Source organism: Carcharhinus amblyrhynchos, chromosome 10 (genome assembly GCF_965287045.1).
Source record: "Carcharhinus amblyrhynchos chromosome 10, sCarAmb.v2.hapA, whole genome shotgun sequence".
NCBI classification, from domain to species: Eukaryota; Metazoa; Chordata; class Chondrichthyes; order Carcharhiniformes; family Carcharhinidae; genus Carcharhinus; species Carcharhinus amblyrhynchos.
The window spans coordinates 53,565,837-53,589,389 of NC_137333.1; the positions used below are offsets into that span (position 1 = coordinate 53,565,837).

The window sequence follows — 23,553 nt, forward strand, 5'->3', positions numbered from 1 at the left end:
AAGAGCCAACACTCGTGGCAGAGAATTAGGCTGTTAGCGCGAGTGGGCGAAACGACCACTACGGACTCAGGGTGAAGTTCAATAATGGCACAGCTTTATTTTCTTTTACGTTGACAGAGAAGCGCAGTCAGGACATACAATCGGACTGTCCCGAAAGCACTCTGCCCGTCCCTCGCAGCAGGCTATAGTTATACCTGAACTTCGGTGCAGTATGCTATTCAAATACTAATACTTTATTTACAGTATTTGACCTTAGCCATCCTGTCTCGATGTTTTCAAGTGTTGAGGAAATTGTTTTAGGTGTGTGTTAATTGTTTTGTCTGATTGGTTATTAATAGTCTGGAATCTCCGGGGTTTGAACCATAGGTGTGTCATTGATCTCAAAAGAGGTTGTGAGGGGCCAGGAATGTTTCCTTAACTATGCTAATTTTAGGTGTCTCCATGGGTTAACTGTTTTAAAAGTGCTGATTTTGATGGTGTGGAGATTTAGTTCCTGTAGGTGCCATCCTGTCCAGCTTCCCTTATGTGCTAGCCCTCATTTGCATTCTAAAAGCATGCTGTTGCCTACTGATCGGTGTCTGTTACTTTGTGATTTTTAGTGGAGAGACTCTGAGTGTAACTTTAGTCTGCTTCCATTTTGTGCGCCCAATTTCATAAAATTTGTTGTCCGATAACAGTTCCCCCCTGTCGGTCGGGAGCGAGCTTGTTCCGCCTCCCTCAGACCGATTTTCTTGACAAATTTTATGTCCAGTACTCCCTGCATTTGCACGCTGCAGTCGTACAGTTTAGGGGAGCCCCAGGTTTGTCAAATTAGGTGTATGCGGGAGAAGTCTTCCCGATTCATTAATTGTCCCATATTGCCAATCATTCTGATTAGTTCCCTCCTAGTTTTAGTTTTCTTGCGCTGGCAGTATGTATGGCACATTATGACTCCCCAGGATATTGCCAGTATGAGTTGGATGGCAACCAGTATGTGCGAGATTATCCGGATCCAGGGGTGGATGTCTACATTGAGACCCCAGTCCCACACCCTCTGAACCCATGTCTGGCTCTGTAAGGCTGACTCTGTGTCATGCTCTAGGGTTTGATATATGATTGTAACTGGTGGTATAATCGAACAGAGTGTCCCACTGTGAGACAGAGCTCTCTCAGTACTTCTGCTAGGTGTGGGATGGGAGCCTGTTCTGGCTCTCGTTAATATTTAAGGTAATCTCTCAGTGGGTCTGTGGCATTGAGTGTCAGGGTCTGCCTGCTTTGGATGTTGGTGATGTGGACCTGGCCGATAGTGACCGGTCGGCGAGGGGTGAAGCAGAAGTTTGGGCTGGGGATCGGGCATGTCAGCCCGTTGTATATGAAAGATGTCTTTGTTGTGGCTACACAATATCCGCCTCGTCCTCCATATCCTGCCCGGGCAAATTGTGGATCTGTGGGTGTAATTTCTAGGGTACAGCCCTGTGTTTTATTAAACCCACATTCAGCTGCCTCTCCTTGTCTCAGTGGGTGAGGGCAAAAGGTTATCTCTCCTCTTTGTTTGCATCCCGAGAGGGAGGTACTGAACATCATGCCATGCCTTGAGATGGCCGTGACTTCAGTTATGTGGTAGCGGAGGGAGGTATTGCCTCTAACAACACCGATGTTTTCAATCTGGAAGATAGGGAATGGTCCTGAGTCTGGTGTAACTATCGGAATCAATAGGACTATCCCTACTCCCATACTCTCGCTAACCTCACAGTCGGGGATTACTGGATATACCCATGTCATTCCTTTCAAAGTTCGGTTATCCAGCACCCGCTTCTGATCTGCGAGTTATGCTACCTGGGTGCTGTCAATCCAATTGGGCACCTCCCCCCTGTATACCTGGTCCAAATTATGTCTAAATTGACCTATCATCCACTGACCGTACGCATGGCACAGCTGTCCCTGTTGTACCCGGGCAGTGTTCTCTCTCTCCCTATCTATAAGGCGGTTAATGGTACGGGCGTGTGTTTCTAATATTGTGACTCCATCTAGTTGAGTATGGGCACCCCTCTCCCCTAAAAGAGCCTGCTCGGCTTGTTGGGCTAATGACCGTTGCAGGATATCTTTCATCACTCCCTCTAACTGTTCTATCTTATTATTGACGCCCTGAATGTCAGTTGAGTTAACCACGCTGGATCCGGTGTTTATCCCTGTGAGGATATCATTGACTATACCCCTTTTGCTTCTGTGTGTGTGTGTGTGTGTGTGTTTTGTCTCTGTAGTGAGTTGCTCCCATCGCATCGATAGCCCGCTTTATAGTTTCTCTGCCTAGCATTTGGTACATACCTCATGTCTGTTCTGAACATGTCTGTATCACGGCACCTGGATCCCTGAGATATCGATCTGAACAGGCACGATTTCGTGTTTCACATTGTCATATACAATTTCTCCCTCGTTCCACAACACCAGTCCTCCCTCCGGCTCCCCGCTCAGCAAGGGGCAGGGTAAGATTTTGGGTGTTGTGGTCATGGGGGCACGCGTTGTAGGGAGTGCAAAACATACATGTAGTGAGACTACTGGAGCCTCAACTAGTCCGTAATTTCCACAAATATCAATGTCCGATTTCAAAATGTCTCTTTGTGGCTGGATCTGTGGGTCCTCGGGAAGGGTGCAGATCATTCCAAAGGTGCAGCCAGAGTCACTCAGCGAGTCTGGCCGTTGGATACGTGTTCGGATCTTATCCAATGTGCAGGTGAAGCAGGTCACATCGAGACCTGGGTGGACTTGTAGCCATGCATTGGAATACATTCTGTTGTTCTCAGGGAATAGTGCTGCCGGCATGCACAACACCTCGGACGTATTGAATATTATTCCATGGGATTGTTGATAGGTAGTGTACCCCTGGATGGCGACGCTCGACAAAAAGACCATAGATAGGGCCATCCTCCAAGAGGTTGGCATTATCCTGGAGAGGAGTAGGAAGGGTACACAAAGCCTGGTGGCCGCTAGATATTAGAATCTGAGTGTTAACTAATTTCTATAAACTGATCTACTTAGGCATGCATCTACATCTATATACATATATACACATATTAGAGCCATGGCTGACGTGTGGCTGTCCTCCGGTTGTTAATTCGATCTCCGCTGTGTGTTAGAGATGGTTAGTTATGGGTCGATACGTGGCCCGTTTATGTTGACGGACTATTCCTCTCCTTACAGTCAGTCTGTCCTGTCTCCCCCCCACCGGCCCCCGGGGTGGTGTGCCTTTAACTGTGACCAGTGCTTCCAGAGGCCTTTCCTTTTGATGTCAACACAGGCACATGTGTCGCTGGTGAGGATAATCTCATGGGGTCCTACCCAGTTTGGTGCGAACCCTGTTTGATCAGGGGCAACTCGGATCAAAACTTTGTCCCCTACCTGGGGAAATGTGGGGGTATGGCAGGTATCATGTTTCTTAACCTGGTCTCTTACAGCCTGTTGGTCTCTGGCTGCATGGTTTATAGCTCTCTGAGTTGGTGGACTAGCCGTTGTACATGTCTTTTCATTTTATCCTGTTGGGGGCCGGGGGTGGTGGAGGTGGGGAGGTGGTGGGGTGCCACTGTTGTAATTTTTAAAAAATCTGATACTTTGGACCAGTTTGCTTACTCCAGTGTTTTACCCCAGTGCCCTTATTTGCAAGATGGACAAAGGACAAACACAAGTAATGGTTCGACAAGTTTATTCAATTAGGTGATGCGTGGATGGATAAAGCTATTTACAAACTAGACTGTGATGTCCTGATTCTTCCTTAGTGAAGGGAACCTATGTGGGTGGGCTTTGACCGCCAGGTACCATCTCTGGTAGTGAGCGCTGGGTCAAACGGTTCTGGGAGTCCTGGTGCCAGGGGCGCCATAGTGGGTAAGATTTGCGGGGTGCCCCATCCTTTTCATCAGTGCCTCCTGGGTCATGGTTTTATTCCTGAAGCTCTGTAAATTGGGGCAGGAACTGTGGGTTCATGTGTTGGTTCTGGGGGTAGTGGGTGGGGGTTGTAGCTGCTTGTTGGGCCGGCCCTTTGAGAGGCATGAGTTGGGGTCCATCGTCAAGGAATTGCTGAGATAGTTGTGTAGGGTAATAGGGTGGTACCCTACAGTTCCGGGCAAAATGGTTGGGTTGCCCACAGGTGTAACACTGTACTTGTGGGGGTGCATATCTGGGGTTGGTTCTATCTTGTCCCCTGTACCTGGGGTTGGGAATATATCGGGGTTTTGCCCGGGGCTGCGGTTTTCTGTATCGATGATTGGCAGAGGTATATGGGGGTGGGTGCCCTCTGCGCCATACTCCACCTTTGTCCCTGGACGCCCCTGCCTGTTCCCACTGTGTCACCTCATCTGGGCTTGCATTACCCTGTGGCTTATAAATATCCACTTCCTCCAAGGGTGCTGTGTGGTAGCGGCTACGTGCAGGAGGGCTTCCCCAGGTGCAGCCTTGGCCGCACTGTCTGCTAGTTGGTTCCCCTTCTGTTCTGTCTTTACTCTCTGGTGGGCTTTTATCTTAATTACGGCTGCTTCTGAGAGCAGCCTGGCTGCAGCTACCAGGTCTTGGATTATATTTTCATGCTTTATGCTGCCCCCCCCCCAACCCCCGTGGTGATAAACCCGCATCTTTTCCAGGCCATCATGTAGTCGTGGGTCACCCCTTTGAAGTTAAATCAAACTGTAAAGCATTGTGTACTCAATATTCCACCAAACAAACAGACCTTTAACAACTCTGCTCTTACCTCAATGCAACAACAATCACCTACATTAGATAGGCAGCCAGACCACACATATACACTGAAATACAAAAACTATCCAAATTATCAGCTCAACCTTAGATTTTCTCTAATCAATTTTCCATCTTGCCAATTAATTGGTAATATTTTCCTAATATGTTGAGAGACTAGTCTCTTTCTCTCAAAATTCTGTAACACACCCTGCAAACTTCCTCTCTTAAAAAACAAAGGATCACTTGGGTGTGATTATATGCAGTGCTAAGGTTCTTTAAAACATTCATTCCCTCCCAATCAACAACATCTCCTGGTAATTCCATGCCTTCTTTGCAACTAATAGTCACAGAGTTCATCAAACCAGGGGAAAATTCTAAACTTACTGTGGGATCAGGTGCCTCCGGAAGAAGAAGTGGGGGGTCCCCAGTCAATGCCATAACCCAATCCATAAACACTATCTCCCTCAGACTCAACTGTCCCAAACACAGACAACATCCCTGTCTGCATTGACAACTGAGATTTTAATTGGTTAATCTCCTGCTGGAACTTGGAGTAATCAGAACTTGGATTCTTTTCACTAACTTCATATACTTTAAACTGACTCATAGACAATATATTTACCTCATTGTTTTGTTCCTGCTTATTTACTTTCCCACAAAATTACTTACTTTCTTCTCTTAACTTCTCAACTAATTCTGTATAATTTCTCTTTAACTTCATTTTCTCTGATTTCTCACTCTAACTCTTCTAAACTACTAATCACAATAACTTTACTCAGTTTCAACAAACATTTTCTTTATCTCTGTTTCTCTACCAAGGAGCTGTTCCAGGCACCTGGCAATTGCAATCACTTTCCTAAGCTTGTGAGCCCTTTTACCCACTTCCTTTTGGGCACGAATCCAACAATTCTCTCCCTCGGATCCCAGGTCTGGTTTCGGGGCATCACCCCACCGTACCCATTTGGGCCACTTATGATTCAAATATAAACGGAGAACTTCCTCCCATTTGGCATGACAGGCCATAATTATTTCCTTTTAGGATTCATTACTTGAGAATACGTAAGGGATTAGAGTAGGGGTCCGGTTTTCACTAAATTCCCTCCCACAGATTTTACCCAAATTTTCTAGACTGTTCTAGTTTTAACTACAATTTTGTCCACCTTGTGTTACAGACACTGAGTTTATGGCCCAATTTACTGGTCAAATCTGTATTAGTCCTTCATTCACTTAAGACTGGCTGTCACGTGGGGCGCTTGCCCTCTTAATTCAAGCTCAGGCAGAGTGTTGGAGAATACTGGGTCTTAAGATACCCTGGGCGATCAAAGCCTGAACAATTTCCTCAGTGGCTTGTAGTGCCTCAGGCTTTAAGGGGGTATTGTTTATGGGGGGTGTGGACTGGCCCGCGTATGTGTAGGGGAGGGATTCTTACGAGGCCACAGTCTTGTTTTCCCTTGGGGACCCAGTATCCCTGAATCCCACATATATGTATATTATTTAAATTCTATACCTTTTAAGCACAATCATGGCCATTGATTATACTCAAAAGGCTAAGAAATTCCAAGAATCTATTTCAATTTTATTCAATCCAATTTCCACATTTTATTTAAACTTTGCATCAAACCCCCCTGTTGTAAAATCACAATTAGAGGAAGAACATTAAAACATTAATAAAACAACAAACAAAAACATTGATACAACCTCCTTACCAAACACACACAGACGCACATGAAAGCTTTCAACATGCATTCCACATTACCTTCATCAGGTTTTTAACTAGATTCTTATTTTGTCTGCTAGATAGCGGGTGAGGGACCCTTCTGGTCCCCATTCAAAGGTGGTACTGTTGCTATCCATGTTAGTTTCCTTTACTAGGGTCAGTAGTGTACTAACGCTGGCTCTAATGCTTCACAGATACTTGTGTGTGTACCTGATTGGGTTATGGTCTCGTGTTCCCACTATTAGTACGTTTGTACCTTCAGTGACAACCCGCAGAGCCCGACCTGCGTGTAGCGAGGAGATTGCTGCTCCCAGAGGCAGGTGAGCTCTGTATAGCCTCTCCGCAGGGGCTGCAACATATGGAGAGACTACCGACTACAGTGACCGGGGCCACTAGCTCCTACCCAGACTCCTATTGCTAAATCGACTCTCAGAGGGCAGCCATTTCCCTATCTGCTAGGGAGTCACCTGGACCTGGGTGCGGACTGGCGTGTAGTCGACCGCAGGTTGGAGTCTCCTGATGTGTAGTCGTTTTTTCACGCTACCAGAGGTCTCCTGCTTGTAGTGGTCGAGGCACTCACAGAGGCTCCAGACTTAGTAGCACCCGGACATGTAGCAAATTCCTCGCGGATTTTGCCCCCAGTGGCCCGATTTCTCGCGCCTGCAGAGGCCCTCACCGACTTGCAGCGCTCGGACGTGTACCGAACTCCGAGAGTCCACTCCCAGTGGCCCGAAACCTTGGACGTCCTCCTTAACCTTAAATCCAAGGGTGCTGTCCCTGAACCTTAAATCCCAGAGTAATATCCCTACTCTGTAACACCTGTTCTGTCGGGTCCCCTAGTGGGCAGTCAGTCTGTGGTTGGGCTGGTCAGGGGTCAGCGGAATGTGAAAATAACACAATGAATCACAGTTCACGATCCCAGCCGCCCGCCCAAAAAGAAACTTAAACCCACGTTACTGCTGTGCAGCTACTGAACGGACCCTGTTCACAAGTTCAGATCACGGCAGCCATGAAACACCGCTCTGACACTGGGGCACTAATATTCCGTGGGTTTGATGAAATGAGTAAAGATACTCACCCAGTGCCAGGAGACGGCGTTCCAGCGAAGGTTGCGATCCCCGACGAGCTCCCAATTGTTAGCGCGAGTGGGCAAAACGACCACTATGGACTCAGGGTGAAGTTCAATAAAGGCACAGCTTTATTTTCTTTTACGTTGACGGAGAAGCGCAGTCAGGACATACAACCGGACTGTCCCGAAAGCACTCTGCCCGTCCCTCGCAGCAGGCTATAGTTATACCTGAACTTTGGTGCAGTATGCGACTCAAATGCTAATATTTTATTTACAGTATTCGATCTTAGCCATCCAGTCTCGATGTTTTCAAGTATTGAGGAAATTGTTTTAGGCGTGTGTTAATTGTTTTGTCTGGTTGGGTTTGAACCATAGGTGTGTCATTGATCTCAAAAGTGGTTTTGAGGGGCCAGGAATATTTCCTTAACTATGCTAATTTTAGGTGTCTCCATGGGTTGTTTAACTGTTTTAAAAGTGCTGATTTTGATGGTGTGGAGATTTAGTTCCTGTAGGTGCCATCCTGTCCAGCTTCCCTTATGTGCTAGCCCTCATTTGCATTCTAAAAGCATTCTGTTACCTACTGATCGGTGTCTGTTACTTTGTGATTTTTAGTGGAGAGACTCTGAGTGTAACTTTAGTCTGCTTCCATTTTGTGTGCCCAATTTCATAAAATTTGTTGTCCGATAACAAGGCAAACAGGTAGAAAATTAGGCTTTAAAGAAGGAACATTGTTCAGTTACCCTTTCCAAATGAATTACAGCATGGTTGATCCATGGGTTTAATATTATGTATTTTAAAAAAAAGAGAACGGCCGACATTTTCCAGATGATCCTACCGGTGCTTTCTTCTAGTCCTGTCAATGGTGATTCACCTGCCATGGCTCCCTCAGTGGTAGAGGCTGTGAGCAATGGGAAAACCAGCTGCTAGTGTTGGGACTGTTGCCGCAAAACATGCCATGGAGGTGGGAATCCCAACCCAATGTAAAATATCTTGGGCAGGATTTTTTGACCACCTCCCCCCTGCCGCTGCCGCCCCCCAGGGTGTGTTTTGTGGTGACGGGGTGATTGTCATTGACCACTGGTGGGATCTTCTGGCCCCACTTCTGTCAATGGGTTGTTAGGACCCTCCGCCACTACGGAATCTGTGACAGGAATGGAAGATCCTGCTGGTGGGAATGGCAGGAAAATTCCACCCCGCGTTTACAGCTTAAACAAAATTATATATAATGAGACCTGGCTGGAGGCATGCACATATTTTGATTTGATTTATTATTGTCACATGTATTAGTATGCAGTGAAATGTATTATTTCTTGCACGGTATGCAGACAAAGCAAACTGTTCATAGAGAAGGAAAGGTGAAAGTGCAGAATGTAGTGTTACAGTTAAAGCTAGAGTGTAGAGAAAGATCAACTTAATGTAGGTCCATCAAATGTCTAATGGCAGCAGGGAAGAAGCTGTCCTTGAGTCGGTTGGTACATAACCTCAAACTTTTGTATCTTTTTCCTGACGGAAGCAGGTGGAAGGATGTATGGTTGGGGTGCGTGGGGTCTTTAATTATGCTAGCTGCTTTTCCAAGGCAACGGAAAGTGTAGACAGAATCAATGGATGGGAGACTGGTTTGCATGATGGACTGGGTCGTTCACAGCCCTTTGTAGTTTCTTGTGGTATTGAACATAAGAACATAAGAACATAAGAAATAGGAGCAGGAGTAGGCCATCTAGCCCTTCGAGCCTGCCCCGCCATTCAATAAGATCATGGCTGATCTGTCGTGGCTCAGTTCCACTTTCCCGCCCTCTCCCCATAACCCTCAATCCCTTCTCTTATCAAAAACCCATCAACCCGCTTCTTAAAAATATTTAGCGAGGCAGCCTCCACCACTTCAACGGGCAGAGAATTCCAGAGATTCACCACCCTTTGAGTGAAGAAGTTCCTCCTCAACTCCGTTCTAAACCGCCTCCCTTTTATCCTGAGGCTGTGCCCCCTAGTCCTACTGTCTTTTTTGAGCGGGAAGAGTCTCTCCACCTCTATCCTATCCATCCCATTCATCATCTTATACGTCTCAATGAGATCTCCCCTCATTCTTCTAAACTCTAACGAGTACAAGCCTAGTTTATTCAGCCTCTCCTCATAGCTCAATCCCCTCAACTCCGGTATCAGCCTAGTAAACCTCCTCTGCACTCCCTCCAGGGCCAAAATATCCTTGCGCAGGTGCGGCGCCTTGGACACAGCAGGAGCCATATCAAGCTGTGACACAACCATAAAAAATGCTTTCTATGGTGCATCTGTAAAAGTTGGTGATGATTGGAGCAAACATGTCAAATTTCCTTAATCTTCTGAGGTGTTGAGGTGTTGATGGGCTTTCTTAACTATAGTGTCGGCATGGAAGGATCCATGTAATAAATATTGTTCACACCTGCCCTTGTGTTTAGTTCTTTCTCCCCAGAGGAAACTGCTGTGAATATATGTGATCATTTTTGTTTTATTTCTGACTAGCACACCCATATCCCTTATAAGAAATTATTCATTATTTTCTCTATTTGCAGCCACCTTCCATTCAAGAAAGAACAAAACATAAAAGAGGCTAAATTTGTTAGTCCCAAAACTAGGCATGGGGATTGTGATCAGCAGTTAACCCAGTGCTGTTGACTGCCATTTAAGCAGCATGTGAGCTTCATGCTGACTATTGTTTGAAATGATTTCAGAAATCAGCCGACATTATCTACATTGCTGATTGACTAGATGCCACAGAGCCAGTATTGTGAATATTCAACACCTTGTCATTCAAAGACATTGCCATTGCCAAATCTCCCACTATCAACATCCTGAGCGGTTACCATTGACCAGAAAATGAACTGGACTAGCCATATAAATACTGTGGCTATCAAAGTAGGTAAAAGACAAGGAGTTTAGCCTTATATGGGTGGCACGGTGGAATATGAGCTGCCTTATTGAGCTAGTGGAGGCCTATGCAATGGGAAGCAGCCAGCAGTGGTTTTTAAGCCTGCAGCTTTATCTGTTGGAGCAGCCCTTATCTTTGGTTCACAATAAAGGATGTTGTTGATGGAATCCAGCTTGTGGCTGAATTATTATTTTGGTGATGGGGAGAAAAGATTATTTTCTTCCTCCGTCTTTCCCTCCAGACAACCTCTGAATGTCAAGAATTTCTCAGGTAAGAGAAAGCTATTGTGCCTCTTTTCAGGAAACTCAAACCCTATGACATCAGTGGGGAAGATTGGGCCCAATATTCTGAGCATGTGCATTACTCCTTCCTTGCTAACAAAATTGAAGGAGACAAAAAGCATAAAAGTGCTTTTTGTTGACAGCATGTCGGCATTGACTTTAAGTGTGAAAGGAAGTCTGAGCTATCCAGATGCTCCTAACTCAAAAACTTCTCGTGAACTGGTAGATCTGGTAAAAAACCACTATGACCTGAAGTCCCTGGTAATTCTCTAGCGGTACTGCTTCTACATGGCTGGGAGAACCCCTGGGGAACAAGTCACTGAGTTCTTGGCTAGATTGTGGAAATTAACTGAACACTGCAACTTTGGACTGCCTCTTAATTAAAGTGTTACAGGACAGATTGGTATACAACATAAATGATCTAACCATCCAAAAGAAACTGTTTGCAGAACCCAGTGTGGACTCAAAAAAACCTGTTGAGATAACCTTGTCATTTGAGAATGAGGAAAATGTGGCTTAGGAGCTACAAGGGGCATCAGCCAGCAATGTCTTCCAACTAGGGGGAGGGACCTCGTGCAACCAATCCTCAGTGGAGAGTGCTTATGTTAATCAGGTATTAAAGGGCCCATTTGATGTAGGAACGCTAATGTCACCACTAAATGGTCAAGGAAAGGCCATGCCAACACAAAGACTATTAAAGAGCATACGATAGAAAGGTTTAGTTGCCAGTGGATGGATTACTGCAAGCACTGTCAAAGAACACAGCCACAATGAAGTCTCGGGGCAGGCAAAACATGCGCTTTTGGAAGGGAGCCAAGGCTGGTATCTGAACGTACCACGCAGGTATCCCTCTTCCAGAGACAGGTATACTACAACTGAATCGTATTATAACAATGAAAGTTCTCCCGATACTGGTGCAATTATTAGCAAATGGCCATCCCTTGATGATGGAGATGGACATGGGAGCTACAGTCTCTGTTATCGGAGAATAGACCTACAAGCACCTCTAGTCGGGCATCCAACTCCTGAGGTTGCAAGATATGAAGACCAGGCTAGCCACCTACACAGAGGAACCTTTACAAATAAAAGGCACTACAGTGGCCCTGGTGACTTACAGACAAAAATCAGTCCATGATGCAACGGGATGGAGAAGCCCATTGTATATGCTTCCAGGATCCTTTTGGACGCAGAGCAATGATATTCTCAAGTTGAGAAGGAAGGGTTGACTTTCAGTGTGATAAGAAGTCTGACCTATCCAGATGCTCTCGACTCAAAAACTTATAATGACTTGGTAGATCTGGTAAAAAGCCACTATGACCCGAAGCCCTTGGTAATTCTCCAGTGGTATAGCTTCTACATGGCTGTGAGAACCCATGGGAACCTGTCACCTGTATTTTGTGTGAAGAAATTCCATCAATATGTCTATAGTTGAGGGTTTTTTATAGTTACCAACTATAAACCCTTACAGGGCTTAGAGACAAAACCTTCCCCACCACCCCCCCCACAACATCGTTTCCGTTCGGCCACAGCATAGGGCCTTGCTATTGGCAGCTAATGAATATATTCTGGAACATTGCCTGAGGACCCAGACAGAACTGAGTCACTTCCCTTTGCCCACAAGCCTGGTTCCTTTACCAGCAGTAGAAAAGGTTGTGATAACTCTGAACGTTTCGGAGACATTGCCAGTATCAACAAGGCAGATCAAAGCCTGGACCCAAAAAGTACCAACCTTATCCAAAATTAGGGACATGATCCTACACGGGGATTCCAAGGATGGCCTCCATAAGAAGTTAAATCCATCTCACTAAGAAGTTCAAACTTAGTGTTGAAGATGGGATTATTCTTTGGGGGTCCCAAGTAATTTTTTCCACCCCCAGGATGACACCCAATATTAATGGAACTACATAAGGGATACCCAGAAGTATCAAAAATGGCCTGTTCTTGATTCTAACATCACAAACTTCGTAATGCAATGTTGACCTGTGCCAGGAAAATCAAAAACTCCACCATCAACCTCCTTACACCCATGAAAGTAGCCTGGCACACCATTGGTGCATGTACATGAGGGTTTTGCATGTCCCTTTATAGGGACTATGTTTTTAACCCAAGTGGTTGGAAGTGCACAGAATAAACTCCATTATTACTTAGGCTACATTCCAGAAATTGTAGCAAAGCTTCAGCATACACGCAATACCGGAAGTTCTGGTTTCCGATAATGGCACAGTTTTCGCTAGTGGTGATTCCCAGAATTTGGTGCTCTGCGGTGGTATCTGACATGTCCGTATTGCACCTTATCACCCATTGTCAAATAGGCTGACAAAACAGACAGTTTAAACCTTCAAAAATGGTATGAAGAAACAGCCAGTGGCATCCATAGAGATTAAACTGGCACAACTTTTGTTTGATTACAGGTGTACACCACACACCACAACAGGTGTCACTCCAACAGTGCTATTGATGGGTCAATGACCTGATACCAGATTGAGCCTATTATTCCCAAACTTGTTGAAGAAGCTGAAATCCCAACAGAAAAACCAAAAAAGAAGCTTTTATTCCATGAGCACAGAAAGAACTTTTGCAATGAGTGAGGAACTTCTCTGGAATATTATGGAGAAAATATCTTAAAAAGTCAATGTTAGAATAGAACAGAATATAATAGAATAGAATTAGGGTAAAACTTTAAAAAAGCACTAAGATTACTTCAGGACCAGGGAATACTTGTCCGAGCTGCGCCACCACCGACTATGAAAAAAACCCGCTGCCGGTGCTAGCCCTCAGCTTGAAGTTGCACCTGCATTGCCCCTTCCAGATAGTGAAGGTACACACTCTAAGATGGAGGCTGAAAAAGTTAACCTCAGGGCTGAAGTGGAAACTGAGGAGGAATCTGGTTTGGTAAACCTGTGACACTTCCTCTGAAAATGAAGGTACCCTGTTTGGTTAACACTGCCTGACTCAGTCCCACCTTCAACGGACCTCCGCCCAAGCGCCAAGCTCCAAAAAAGTCACCCTTGCAATGGAGGTATTCGGAGAAACATGGACCTAAGGGGGAGGAATGTTATGATGGCCACAAAGGCATGGGGGATGTACCCATAGGCTTTGTGGAATACAAGGTGCTTTATTGAGTGAGCGGAGGTTTGCCTAGTAGGAAGCAGTCTGCAGGGATATTTAAGCCTGTAACTTTACCTAGACTGGAATGATAGGTTCCGAAGTGAAGATTTCTGGACCGTAAGCTAAAGGAATGGCCTTCTCTTTTTGTTCACAATAAAGAGTGTTGGTGATGAAAACCAGCAAGTGGCTGAATTACTACAGATGCCAATATTTTGTTCTTGTTTACAGCCTTCTGGCCCATAATGTGTCTCCAACTCTTTGGAATCAATCTGAGTAGTAAAATAAATTTTAAACAGGATTCTCCCTGCATTCTACTGACAGCCTGTTTGAACATTTGAAAAGGACATTTGAAAAATCCTTGTAAAGAAAAAATCATGATTGGCTCAAATATGACACAATATTGATATAAATAATTAGAATCATAGAATCCCTAAAGTGCAGAATGAGGCCATTCGGTCCACTAAGCCTGCACTGACAGCAATCCCACCCATGCCTTATCCCTGTAACCCCATGTATTTACCCTGCTAATCCCCTGACACTAAAGCTCAGTTTAGCATAGCCAATCCACCTCAGCTGCACGACTTTGGGGAGTGGGAGGAAACTGGAGCACCCGAAGGAAACCCAAGTAGACATGGTGAGAATGTGCAAGCTCCACACAGTTACCCAGGAATGGAACTGAACCAGAGTCCCTGGCACTGTGAGGCAGCAGTGCTAACCAATTTGCTACCCAAACTTGTTGAGTGAATTGTGCTGACTGTGTGATTTTTAAAAATATATATTCTTTCATGGGATGTAAGTCTCACTGGAAAGGCCACCATTTGTTGCCCATCTCTAATTCCTCCTGAACTGTGTGGCTTCTAAGCCATTTCAGAGGGCAGTTAAGAGTCAACCATATCACTATGGAACTGGAGTCCCTCTATACCAGACCAGATAGGGGTGGCACAGTGGCACAGGGGTTAGCACTACTGCCTCACAGCGCCAGGGACGCCAGTTCAATTCTGGCCTTGGGTCACTGTCTGTGTGGAGTTTGCACATTCAAGAAGCACATATGGGCTGGGTAGGATTGTTGTTAGTGCAGGCTCGATGGTCCAAGTGGCCTCCTTCTGCACTGTAGGGATTCTATGATTCTGTGATTCTAAGATATGGATATCAGAATTCATTCTCTCAACAGCATGAGGAAACCAAATGGGTTTTTATGACAATTAATAATAATTTCTAATCACCATTACTGAGCCAAGCTTTCATTTCTGGAATTTGCTAATTGAATTTAAGTTCCAACAGCTGCCATGTTGGAATCTGAACCCATATCCCCAGAGCTTTAATTGGGGCCTCTAGATTACTGGTCTAGTGATAATACCAGTCTGCCGCCATCTTCCCACTTTTAGCAGGAGGAAACTACCTATAATAGACTCCACCAATTAAAATGTCAGGTTTAAAAACAATCACATTACCCAAACAGTGCTGGTCATGATCTCAGTTTTGGTTCCCAAAAGACAAAATGCTGGAAAATCTCAGCAGGTCTGGCAGCCTGAGAAAGAAAAGAGCTGATGTTTCGAGTCCATATGACCCTTTGTCAAAGCTTTGTCATCTGGACTTGAAACGTCAGTTCCTTACTCTCCTTGCAGATGCTGCCAGACTTGCTGAGATTTTGCAGCATTTTCTCTTTTGGTTTCAGATTCCAGCATCTGCAGTACTTTGCATTTATCTCAGTTTCACTTACCTATTACAGCATCCTTACTTTGGACAGAAATAATTCAGCATGTTCATTGTGTTTACCAGGCAACAATCAGTCCACTAGATTGGCACCAGCCTCTGTTATTTCCTTGGGTCAAACTAGAACAGGAGTGTAGGATTTTTCTTTCATTTTAAAACTTTATTGAAATATTTATACAACTCTTCTTAAAAACAGTTTAGATAATCTCATTAGCAACATTCAATGCATCACAGTCTGGGGTTAGATAGACATAGGCTTACTTCTCATCTTTGGGCCTAATAAGAGTGTTGACTTTAGTGACATTAATATCATACAGTTTCTTGACAGCCTGTTTTATTTGGGGTTTATTGTTTTTGATGTCAATAATGAAAACCAAGTATTGCCCTCAATTTTCTTCATCGCGGACTCGCAATTTGTTCCTTCTGGAAACACTCCCTCTGGGTGCTTGGGTTGCCTCCTCAGTTTGAACTTCTGGTCTCCCGCTGTCCTAATTTTCTTCTGCCTACGACTAGGAATTCCCTTCAAAATGGCCTTTATTTTCAAGACCTTGGATTTAGCTTCAGTCTTGGCTGGGACAGCTTCATTTTTCGCCTTTGGAGGAGTATTAGCTACTCAAAGTTTAATGGAGTCAATAAAACAACAAATATTAAAGCAGTGCAGCTATGTGCAGAGGCACTCTTTAACTTGTCATCAATGAAAAGGCTTCATTTGTTTATCTGAAATTACTTACCAGTTTCTGCTAATTACTTGATATTCATTATTGCTTGTTTCAGTGTTTTTTAATTAAAGTCTGGCCAATTGTTTATAGTCTTCCTAGCTTGCAGTGTTTTGCCTGGTACACAAGATAGTTCTGTCATTCTACTAGCATATCTGATGGACAGGATATTTTAGATGGTGTGGGTCCCCGCACTACCACTGAAAAAGTCAGCAGAGAATCCCAACTGAGGTAGATTACCCCATTTAATGCTCATGACTGGAGACAGGACTTTCACCCCTTGCAAGGGGAGCATCCCATCTCATGGAGCAACTGGCCAATCTGATTGACCAGCAGCTCTGTAGTCCCAGCAGCATTTGGAGCTTTGGCTACTCCAGAGACTACAAGTTGTTCCCAAGTTCTAAGTGCTGGGAACCCAGGAAAAGTTAAGTCCTGGAGCCTTGCAATGGGGCAGGAGCCGAGGCTCTGAGATGGCAGGGTAGCTAAGGTGAGGATCGTATTGGAAAGGTCAGAGTGGGGAATACCTGGGTGAAGATGCAGACCCCACAGGGCCCTGATTAGAAAAGGGGGTCAGTGATGGAGGCACCCTCCTCACCTTTCCTATCCAAAGCCCTAGTCGGCTTACCTGCCAGGCCTCCCACTCCCTCGCCTCCTCCCATTAGCCTAATAATTGCAGCTGGGCAGGAAGCGGCTCATATAGGTGATCAGTTAAGGGTCTCAACTGGGGCCTTCAGCAGCAACCCCACCCATCCCTTCCCCACACCACTAAATTTTCTGACAGGGTGCAGGTAGCTGCAATTCCAGGCCACAGAATGACTGCCTAGAAAATATTACGGGGCCTCCCACCTGCAAACCTGCTAGCAGGGGCCAGTTCTGTCCTGTGTCCCTCCAACAACAATGCAATATTGATTAATATTTATTGCAGTCAGTCAGCCTTACGCTCGCCTTCTGCTTCTCTCAGATGGAACATTTTATTCAAGAGTTGCTTACATTTTAAATATTTTGGAGGAACTACTTTAATTTTCTTCCATTCAACGTAGAAGACATTTTCAAATTGCAATAGGTGTTAAGTGCAATATTCCTAACACCTGGAAGCTGAGCTGTCACATTGCTACACCCCTGCTGACAGAATATTTCCCGCGTCTATAAATAAGAAATCTACAGAATTTGCGATATCTCCAAAAACAATTCTGCATTGTAATGAAGCAAATTGAGGACAAGACTTGAACTCTACAACAAATATGTGTGAAACGTTGGAATGTCATGATAAACCTGGGATTAACAGTGAAAATTCTTGAACAATTCTGTAAAGGATTAGGTGCAGCGTACATGCTACAAATTTAAAAATGATCTGTTCATATGTCACAGTGAATGCTGGGAGGCTACTTGACCTATTTTGAAATTTAAGTTGAAGTTAAGGAATAGTGAGAAATATTTTCATATTCAACCAAATAACTATATAAATAAATAACATAACAGTGGTTTGAAATGTAATCTTTCATCTCTTCTTTCATCCTTTGGCCAATGAAATAAAGATCTTTAGAAAGTTCTGAATGACTAACTAAAATTGAGTTTGACTGTTTTTTCTTTAACTGCTGAATTTTCTTACTGTGACAACTGCTCAACTAATCAGTGAATTATTGTTTTGTTAATATAGTTGTGTTTGAAAAATGCAGCCATTATGTACTATGTGACTGTTTGAATCTTTCAGATTTTGAGAATGGAATGATTGATTCTTTTGCTGGGCAAATACAATCAACACATTAAGTGCAAATATCAATGCTGTTGGCCCACATTTTTAACAAAAAATGAAGAAAATAGCTTTGAAAACCCTGATTTGCATGTTTAATTTTTGTCTTACAGGGAGCCAAGAAAATTTGTGCTGCACAGGGGATCCAGTGGATTAGGCTTTAACATTGTTGGGGGTGAAGATGGTGAAGGAATATTCATTTCATTCATCCTGGCAGGTGGCCCAGCAGATCTCAGTGGCGAGCTGCGAAGAGGTGACCAAATTCTATCAGTAAGTCATTTTTTGTTGGTGCAAGGTAAACCGATCTTTAGTTGCTCCTATCACACAATAATAGTTGGAGCTTTTCCATTATAACCTAGAGAGAAATGTTGCACGAAGTATGCCAAGGATGGCATTTTAGACTAAAATTAGTTCACACCCAATATTATAAACCACCACAACAAACATTGATGAGCAGGAGGATCACACAAAATTGCTTGTCTTCTATCACTGGGATATGACCGGTGTGCAAAGGATGACAATTGCACCTTGAGAAACAATGTGCCAACTCTGGGAAAGATGAAGATCAGGCAGGGGGAAAAAGCAACAATGAGTCTGGGTAGCGGAGAAGACAACCAGATGGAATGAATTAATGGCGGATGGCAGCAGCCTGCAGTTTTAATGTGGAATTGGAATGAACACTTCCAATTCTGGAGGCAGTCTCAGCTACTCTAAACCTGAGAAAATTGACGCAATACACATGATGCATGCTGTAGTCAGACACCAACCGATGTTGGGAAGAGGTCTGAAATAGGCATTTGGCCTCCAATTTTCAGGGAGGGAGGGAGTGTGACTTGCACTATCACAGAACACTCAACCCAATATGACATAAGGCACCTAGCTGGTGGGGAATGAATCCTGCACAGTGCAGTGTACATTGTTTGCCTGTAAAATATGTTCTGCACAATCCAATTTCTAGTTCTTGCTCTTGCATTTTGATCATTCCTTTCTGATTATATCCTTTTAAAAAAATTTTACTATCTTAAATTGTGTTTCATAATTATTATCAATGCATTACATTTAAATTTCTTAATATGTAAGTGCACATGGATGTATGAGACTTTGAAATATTTTGTTATACTACATCAAAGCTGCTTTATAAAGTTGTTGCTGTTGTTAAGACATTATGAGAATATTGAATAGATGGAAGTGAATTACAAAATACAGATCACAGATGATGATGGTAAATCACAAATAAAGCAGTCATTTATTAGTAATTTTATCCCTAAAAAATGATTGTTGACAGTAATCTTCAATTATCCATGCAACAGGACTTTTAAAATATTATCACATGGATTAGTCTGTTATTTGCTATCATGAAGTATTGTGTTACAATTTAGAATCTCAGTCACAGTGAACTTAATTTGAATTCTGACATTGGATCACTGGGTTTTACCAGTAGAAAATGAATATGAAGATTATGAGTAAGGAAACATGCAATTCTTGTCCTTTTAATGGATATAGGATATAGTTTTTGACAATTATCGTTAAAGGCATCCTGTGATAAATGTTTTGCAGAGCTCAAAATGATGTGAAAGCATAATGTTTATATCCAGGAAGTGCAAATGTTTTGCTATTTATTGCTGGGAGTTGTTTTCCTTGATTATTTTCTTTGGTTCCCTTTTTTCATTCATTTTAAATTTTGAAAGCTAATGAGGATTTCCAAAAATTATGGTAAAATGGCTCACAAAAAAATTGCTCTACTTTTCTACTTCTGGCATTCAGAATTGGCAGCATTCAGCGTCTGTCTTGACTTTATCATGATTACTAAGATAGACTTCCAGCTGCATATTCAGATATAATCTATTGGTCTGTAAAAAAAAACATGTATCTTTTTATTGCAAGGTAAAATTATCCATCTTTCCACTCCATCTATTTGAAAGTAAATTCAGCAGGAGCAGAACCTTTCTGGGGAATTGCTGATGCAGCCCACAAAAAGAGATAGTAACTCATATAGTCTGTACTAAATGAGAGCTGCCTATTTCTTGTTCACTCCCAGCTGCCCTCACAATTGAATGTGAGAGAATATACACTATTGTTTAAACCTAAGTTACTTAGCTAGGCTGCCAAGGAAACTGATTTACCGAGGGTTGACAGAATTTCAAATATAATCTCACTATTTTCTCATCTGGAAAAAGGAATTCAATTGAATTTGAAAGGAGTTTTTTTGGGACTGATGACTGCCAAAAGAGGGCAGCATTCAATCACACATGAATTTTGGTGTATTGTTTTCTTTTGATGATTGTTTATTTCTGTCGGTGACAGGAGTCCTTGGCATTCTGCATTAACAGCCATTTACATTTTATATAACACTGCTAATATAGGAAAACATCCTTATGTGCCTCATAGAAGTACAATCAAATATAAACTAATGCGGAAGCTAGAGGAAGATATCGGGATGGGTGGAAGAGGTGTGGAGAAAGTTCAGGGGAGCACAGGGAGGTGCGGTGGTAAGTAAGGGTGGGATGTTTTGGCCTCACTCTCCCCGAAACCGGAAAATCCCACTCAGCGTCAATGGACCTTTCCATTGTCTGCCCCCCCGCCCACTTTGATTCCCGTGGTAGGCAGAACTGCAAAATTCCGGCCCAAAGGTTTGGTCAGAGAAGTAGGTCGTGAGTCACCCAAATCAGAACTAAGTGCCCATGCCAGTGGCAAAACCAGTGTTCCCACTGGCGCTGGCAACGTCAGGTGGGATTCAGCCCCCTGAAAGAAACAATTTGAGTAGCCCCACTCTTCAGAGATTGGACACCGCAATGTCCATATTTGCAGACAGACACCTCCTCAAAAGTAAAATGGTGACCCCCTGAAAAAGGAAGCAACACCTACCCCTCAGCAAAAGGGGCATCCTCCCCCCACCACCATCACCATACCACGCAGGCATGAGCGTAACCCAACTCAACCCAGCTTAGCCCTGCTCCCCTGCACCTTCCCCTCCCCCCAACCCCTCCCATTAGGCTCTCTTTCAGGCCCCACTCCTTGTCAGTGCCAACAATGCATTGCCCCCGGGCATTCTGCAGCCTCCCGCTATTCACTTGCCTCCCCAGCAGGATCTGCAAAGGGCGGACTTTAGTTTTGGCCACGACCAACATGGACCTGGTGTGTTGGACCCAAGAGGAGTCAAGGAGATAGGACCAGAGTCCATGTGCCTCTCTGTTTCTACCATGCTGCAGAGAGAGGGTCCCCCAGGGTCTGGGAGTTGGATGCACTTGGGCTGGGAGAAACCTTGCCACTGTCCCACGAGATGTAGTTCTCATGGCTGTACTGCCCCTTCTCGTCCTGGGAAAGGTTTTGTTTAGTTTCAGGATGGTGAATTCAGACACCATTCTGGTGTAAAATACTCATAATTATCTCCGTCCTCCAAAATCATTCAAGTTTCCTGGTCACTTTAATCTTCATGCACCCTGGACAGCTAGAAGTCTTCCAAATCACCACACCACTCCATTTCAGCAGAAGAGATTCCCCCTTCTGTTTCTGTAGGGAGCTGCAGGTGTGAAAAGAACCCTTTCAAGTCCTTTGACCGACAGAAATCACTCACTTTCACTAGGAGGGGACTCCCTCAGGAGAGTTCACTCAGCCCAATTGTTTTAACACTATTTATTTCAAGTCTCTGAACCTTCATAGAAAGATAAGAGCCTTTGAAATACCTTCAAACCCTCTGATTGTTCCAGTCTATTTTAGTTCCATCCTTTTAACTCCCGATGGTGGGGGAGTTCAGAACTTGGGGTCATAGTTTGAGGGTAAAGGGTAAACCTTTTAGGACTGAGGTGAGGAGAAATTTCTTTACCCAGTGAGTGGTGAATCTGTGGAATTCACTACCACAGGAAGTAGTTGAAGCCAAAAATGTTGTATGACTTCAAGGAGTTAGAAATAGCTCTTGATTTTAAAGTGATCAAGGAATATGGAGGGAAGGTGGGATCAGGATATTGAATTTGATGATCAGCCATGATCAAAATGAATGACGGAACAGGCTTGAAGGGCCGAATGGCCTACTCCTGCTTCTAGTTTCTAACTTTCATTTGATTGACATGGTTTTTGATTTAATGGTTTATACTCATGATGCAATTAGCTGTGCTTATTTACATTTCCCTTAATATTTGAATCCACTTCGACTAGCAACCCCTTCACCCCACCCCCCCGCCACTACCGTCATTCTTCATTGGGAAAAAATACAAAAATCTGAGGACAGGTACCAACCAACTCAAGAACAGATTTTTCCCTGCTGCCATCAGACTTTTGAATGGACCTACCATATATTAAGTTGATCTTTCTCTACACCCTAGCTATGACTGCAACACTACATTTTGCACGCTTGTCTTTCCTTCTCCCTATGTACTCTATGAACGGTATGTTTTGTCTGTATCTCGCACAAGAAACGATATTTTTCACTATATACCAGTACATGTGACAATTATAAATCAAATCAAGTTTTGTTAACTCGATTCTCTCAATTTGTTGTCATCCAGCTGGGATGCCTCCAAATTGCTGTGCACTGGTAAGGAAGCATGAACTGGCTCCCTTTCTTTATTTAACCCCCTCTGCTGGTAGCAACAAAATTAAATCTAAAAGGATCCTTCCCCATCACCTATCCCTTTTCCCAATCTTAACATTTATGTTTTAAAAGGAGCCAATTTAACCAGGCATTTTTGTGTTGAAGATATAGTGAGTTTATTGTCTGCTAAAGGCAAAAAAATGGTAAAACACATTTATGTAGATTCATCCAGATTAGAAGAGGGAATTAGGTCCAAAGTAAGTAAAAAAAAGTATACAAAACATTCTTGACTCATGAAGTGGAAATTATTGAGCATTGCCACTATTGAGATTCGAGATTGCAGTAATGCTGACTTCAGTGGGTGAAGAGTCGTTGTGTAATTCCGGTTTCAGCATATTAAAGACCAGGAATATGCCCCTTTCAATCTGTTCTCCAATGAAAATAAATTCTATACTGAGCTTATTTTCCTTAAATTAGATCTATAAGTGGCACAATATTACTATTTGTTGTTTGCACACCTGACTTGAAAGCATCAATATTCTTCTAAAGGTAGAATACTTCAAGTTACTATAAGTATTTCAAACATAACTTCACAAATGATATGTGCAAAGTTCTGCGACTACTCAGTGCTTGTTTTACTTCAATGATAATAGTTTCACGTCTATTAATACTATTGTAAAATGTAATTAGACAAATTGCTGATCTCTTAAAATATTGCACTATTTTGTAACTACTAAGGAATAATTTGAATGCAGATTTATACTTATAAAAACATGGACTTTACTACATGATCTTGCAATTTTGTGATTCCTATTTCAGAGCATCATAATTCAAACAGTAAATAAAGGTTCAAATTGCATAAAATTTCTAACCTCAAATTTAGAGTCTAGATAATGTTCAATGAGAAACACTAATAATGGATGCCCAGTTTTACAAGCTCAAACATTGAGCTTGATTGATGAAGGATATTTTAAGCTGTGTTGCTAGCTTACTGAAGTGGTTTCAGTGATTGCACGATAGTTCTCATGGTTTTTCCACATTCATCGTTTATCTCTGACAGTTCATGAATTG

At 43.4% G+C, this 23,553-nt stretch overlaps 1 protein-coding gene and 1 pseudogene across 10 annotated transcripts in view; one reads left to right on the forward strand and one right to left on the reverse strand.

Annotated features, from left to right (window-relative positions):
- The window catches only part of dlg2 (discs, large homolog 2 (Drosophila)), a 941,559-nt gene that overhangs the window by 573,859 nt on the left and 344,147 nt on the right, over nt 1-23,553 (forward strand). For all 10 annotated transcript variants that reach the window (XM_080197062.1, XM_080197064.1, XM_080197065.1 and 7 more), the window contains one exon: nt 18,068-18,224. In XM_080197062.1, the coding sequence (XP_080053188.1) occupies nt 18,068-18,224 (157 nt within the window). The remainder of the gene's footprint in view (nt 1-18,067; nt 18,225-23,553) is intronic.
- LOC145349468 (large ribosomal subunit protein uL23 pseudogene) lies at nt 15,686-16,863 on the reverse strand (annotated as a pseudogene).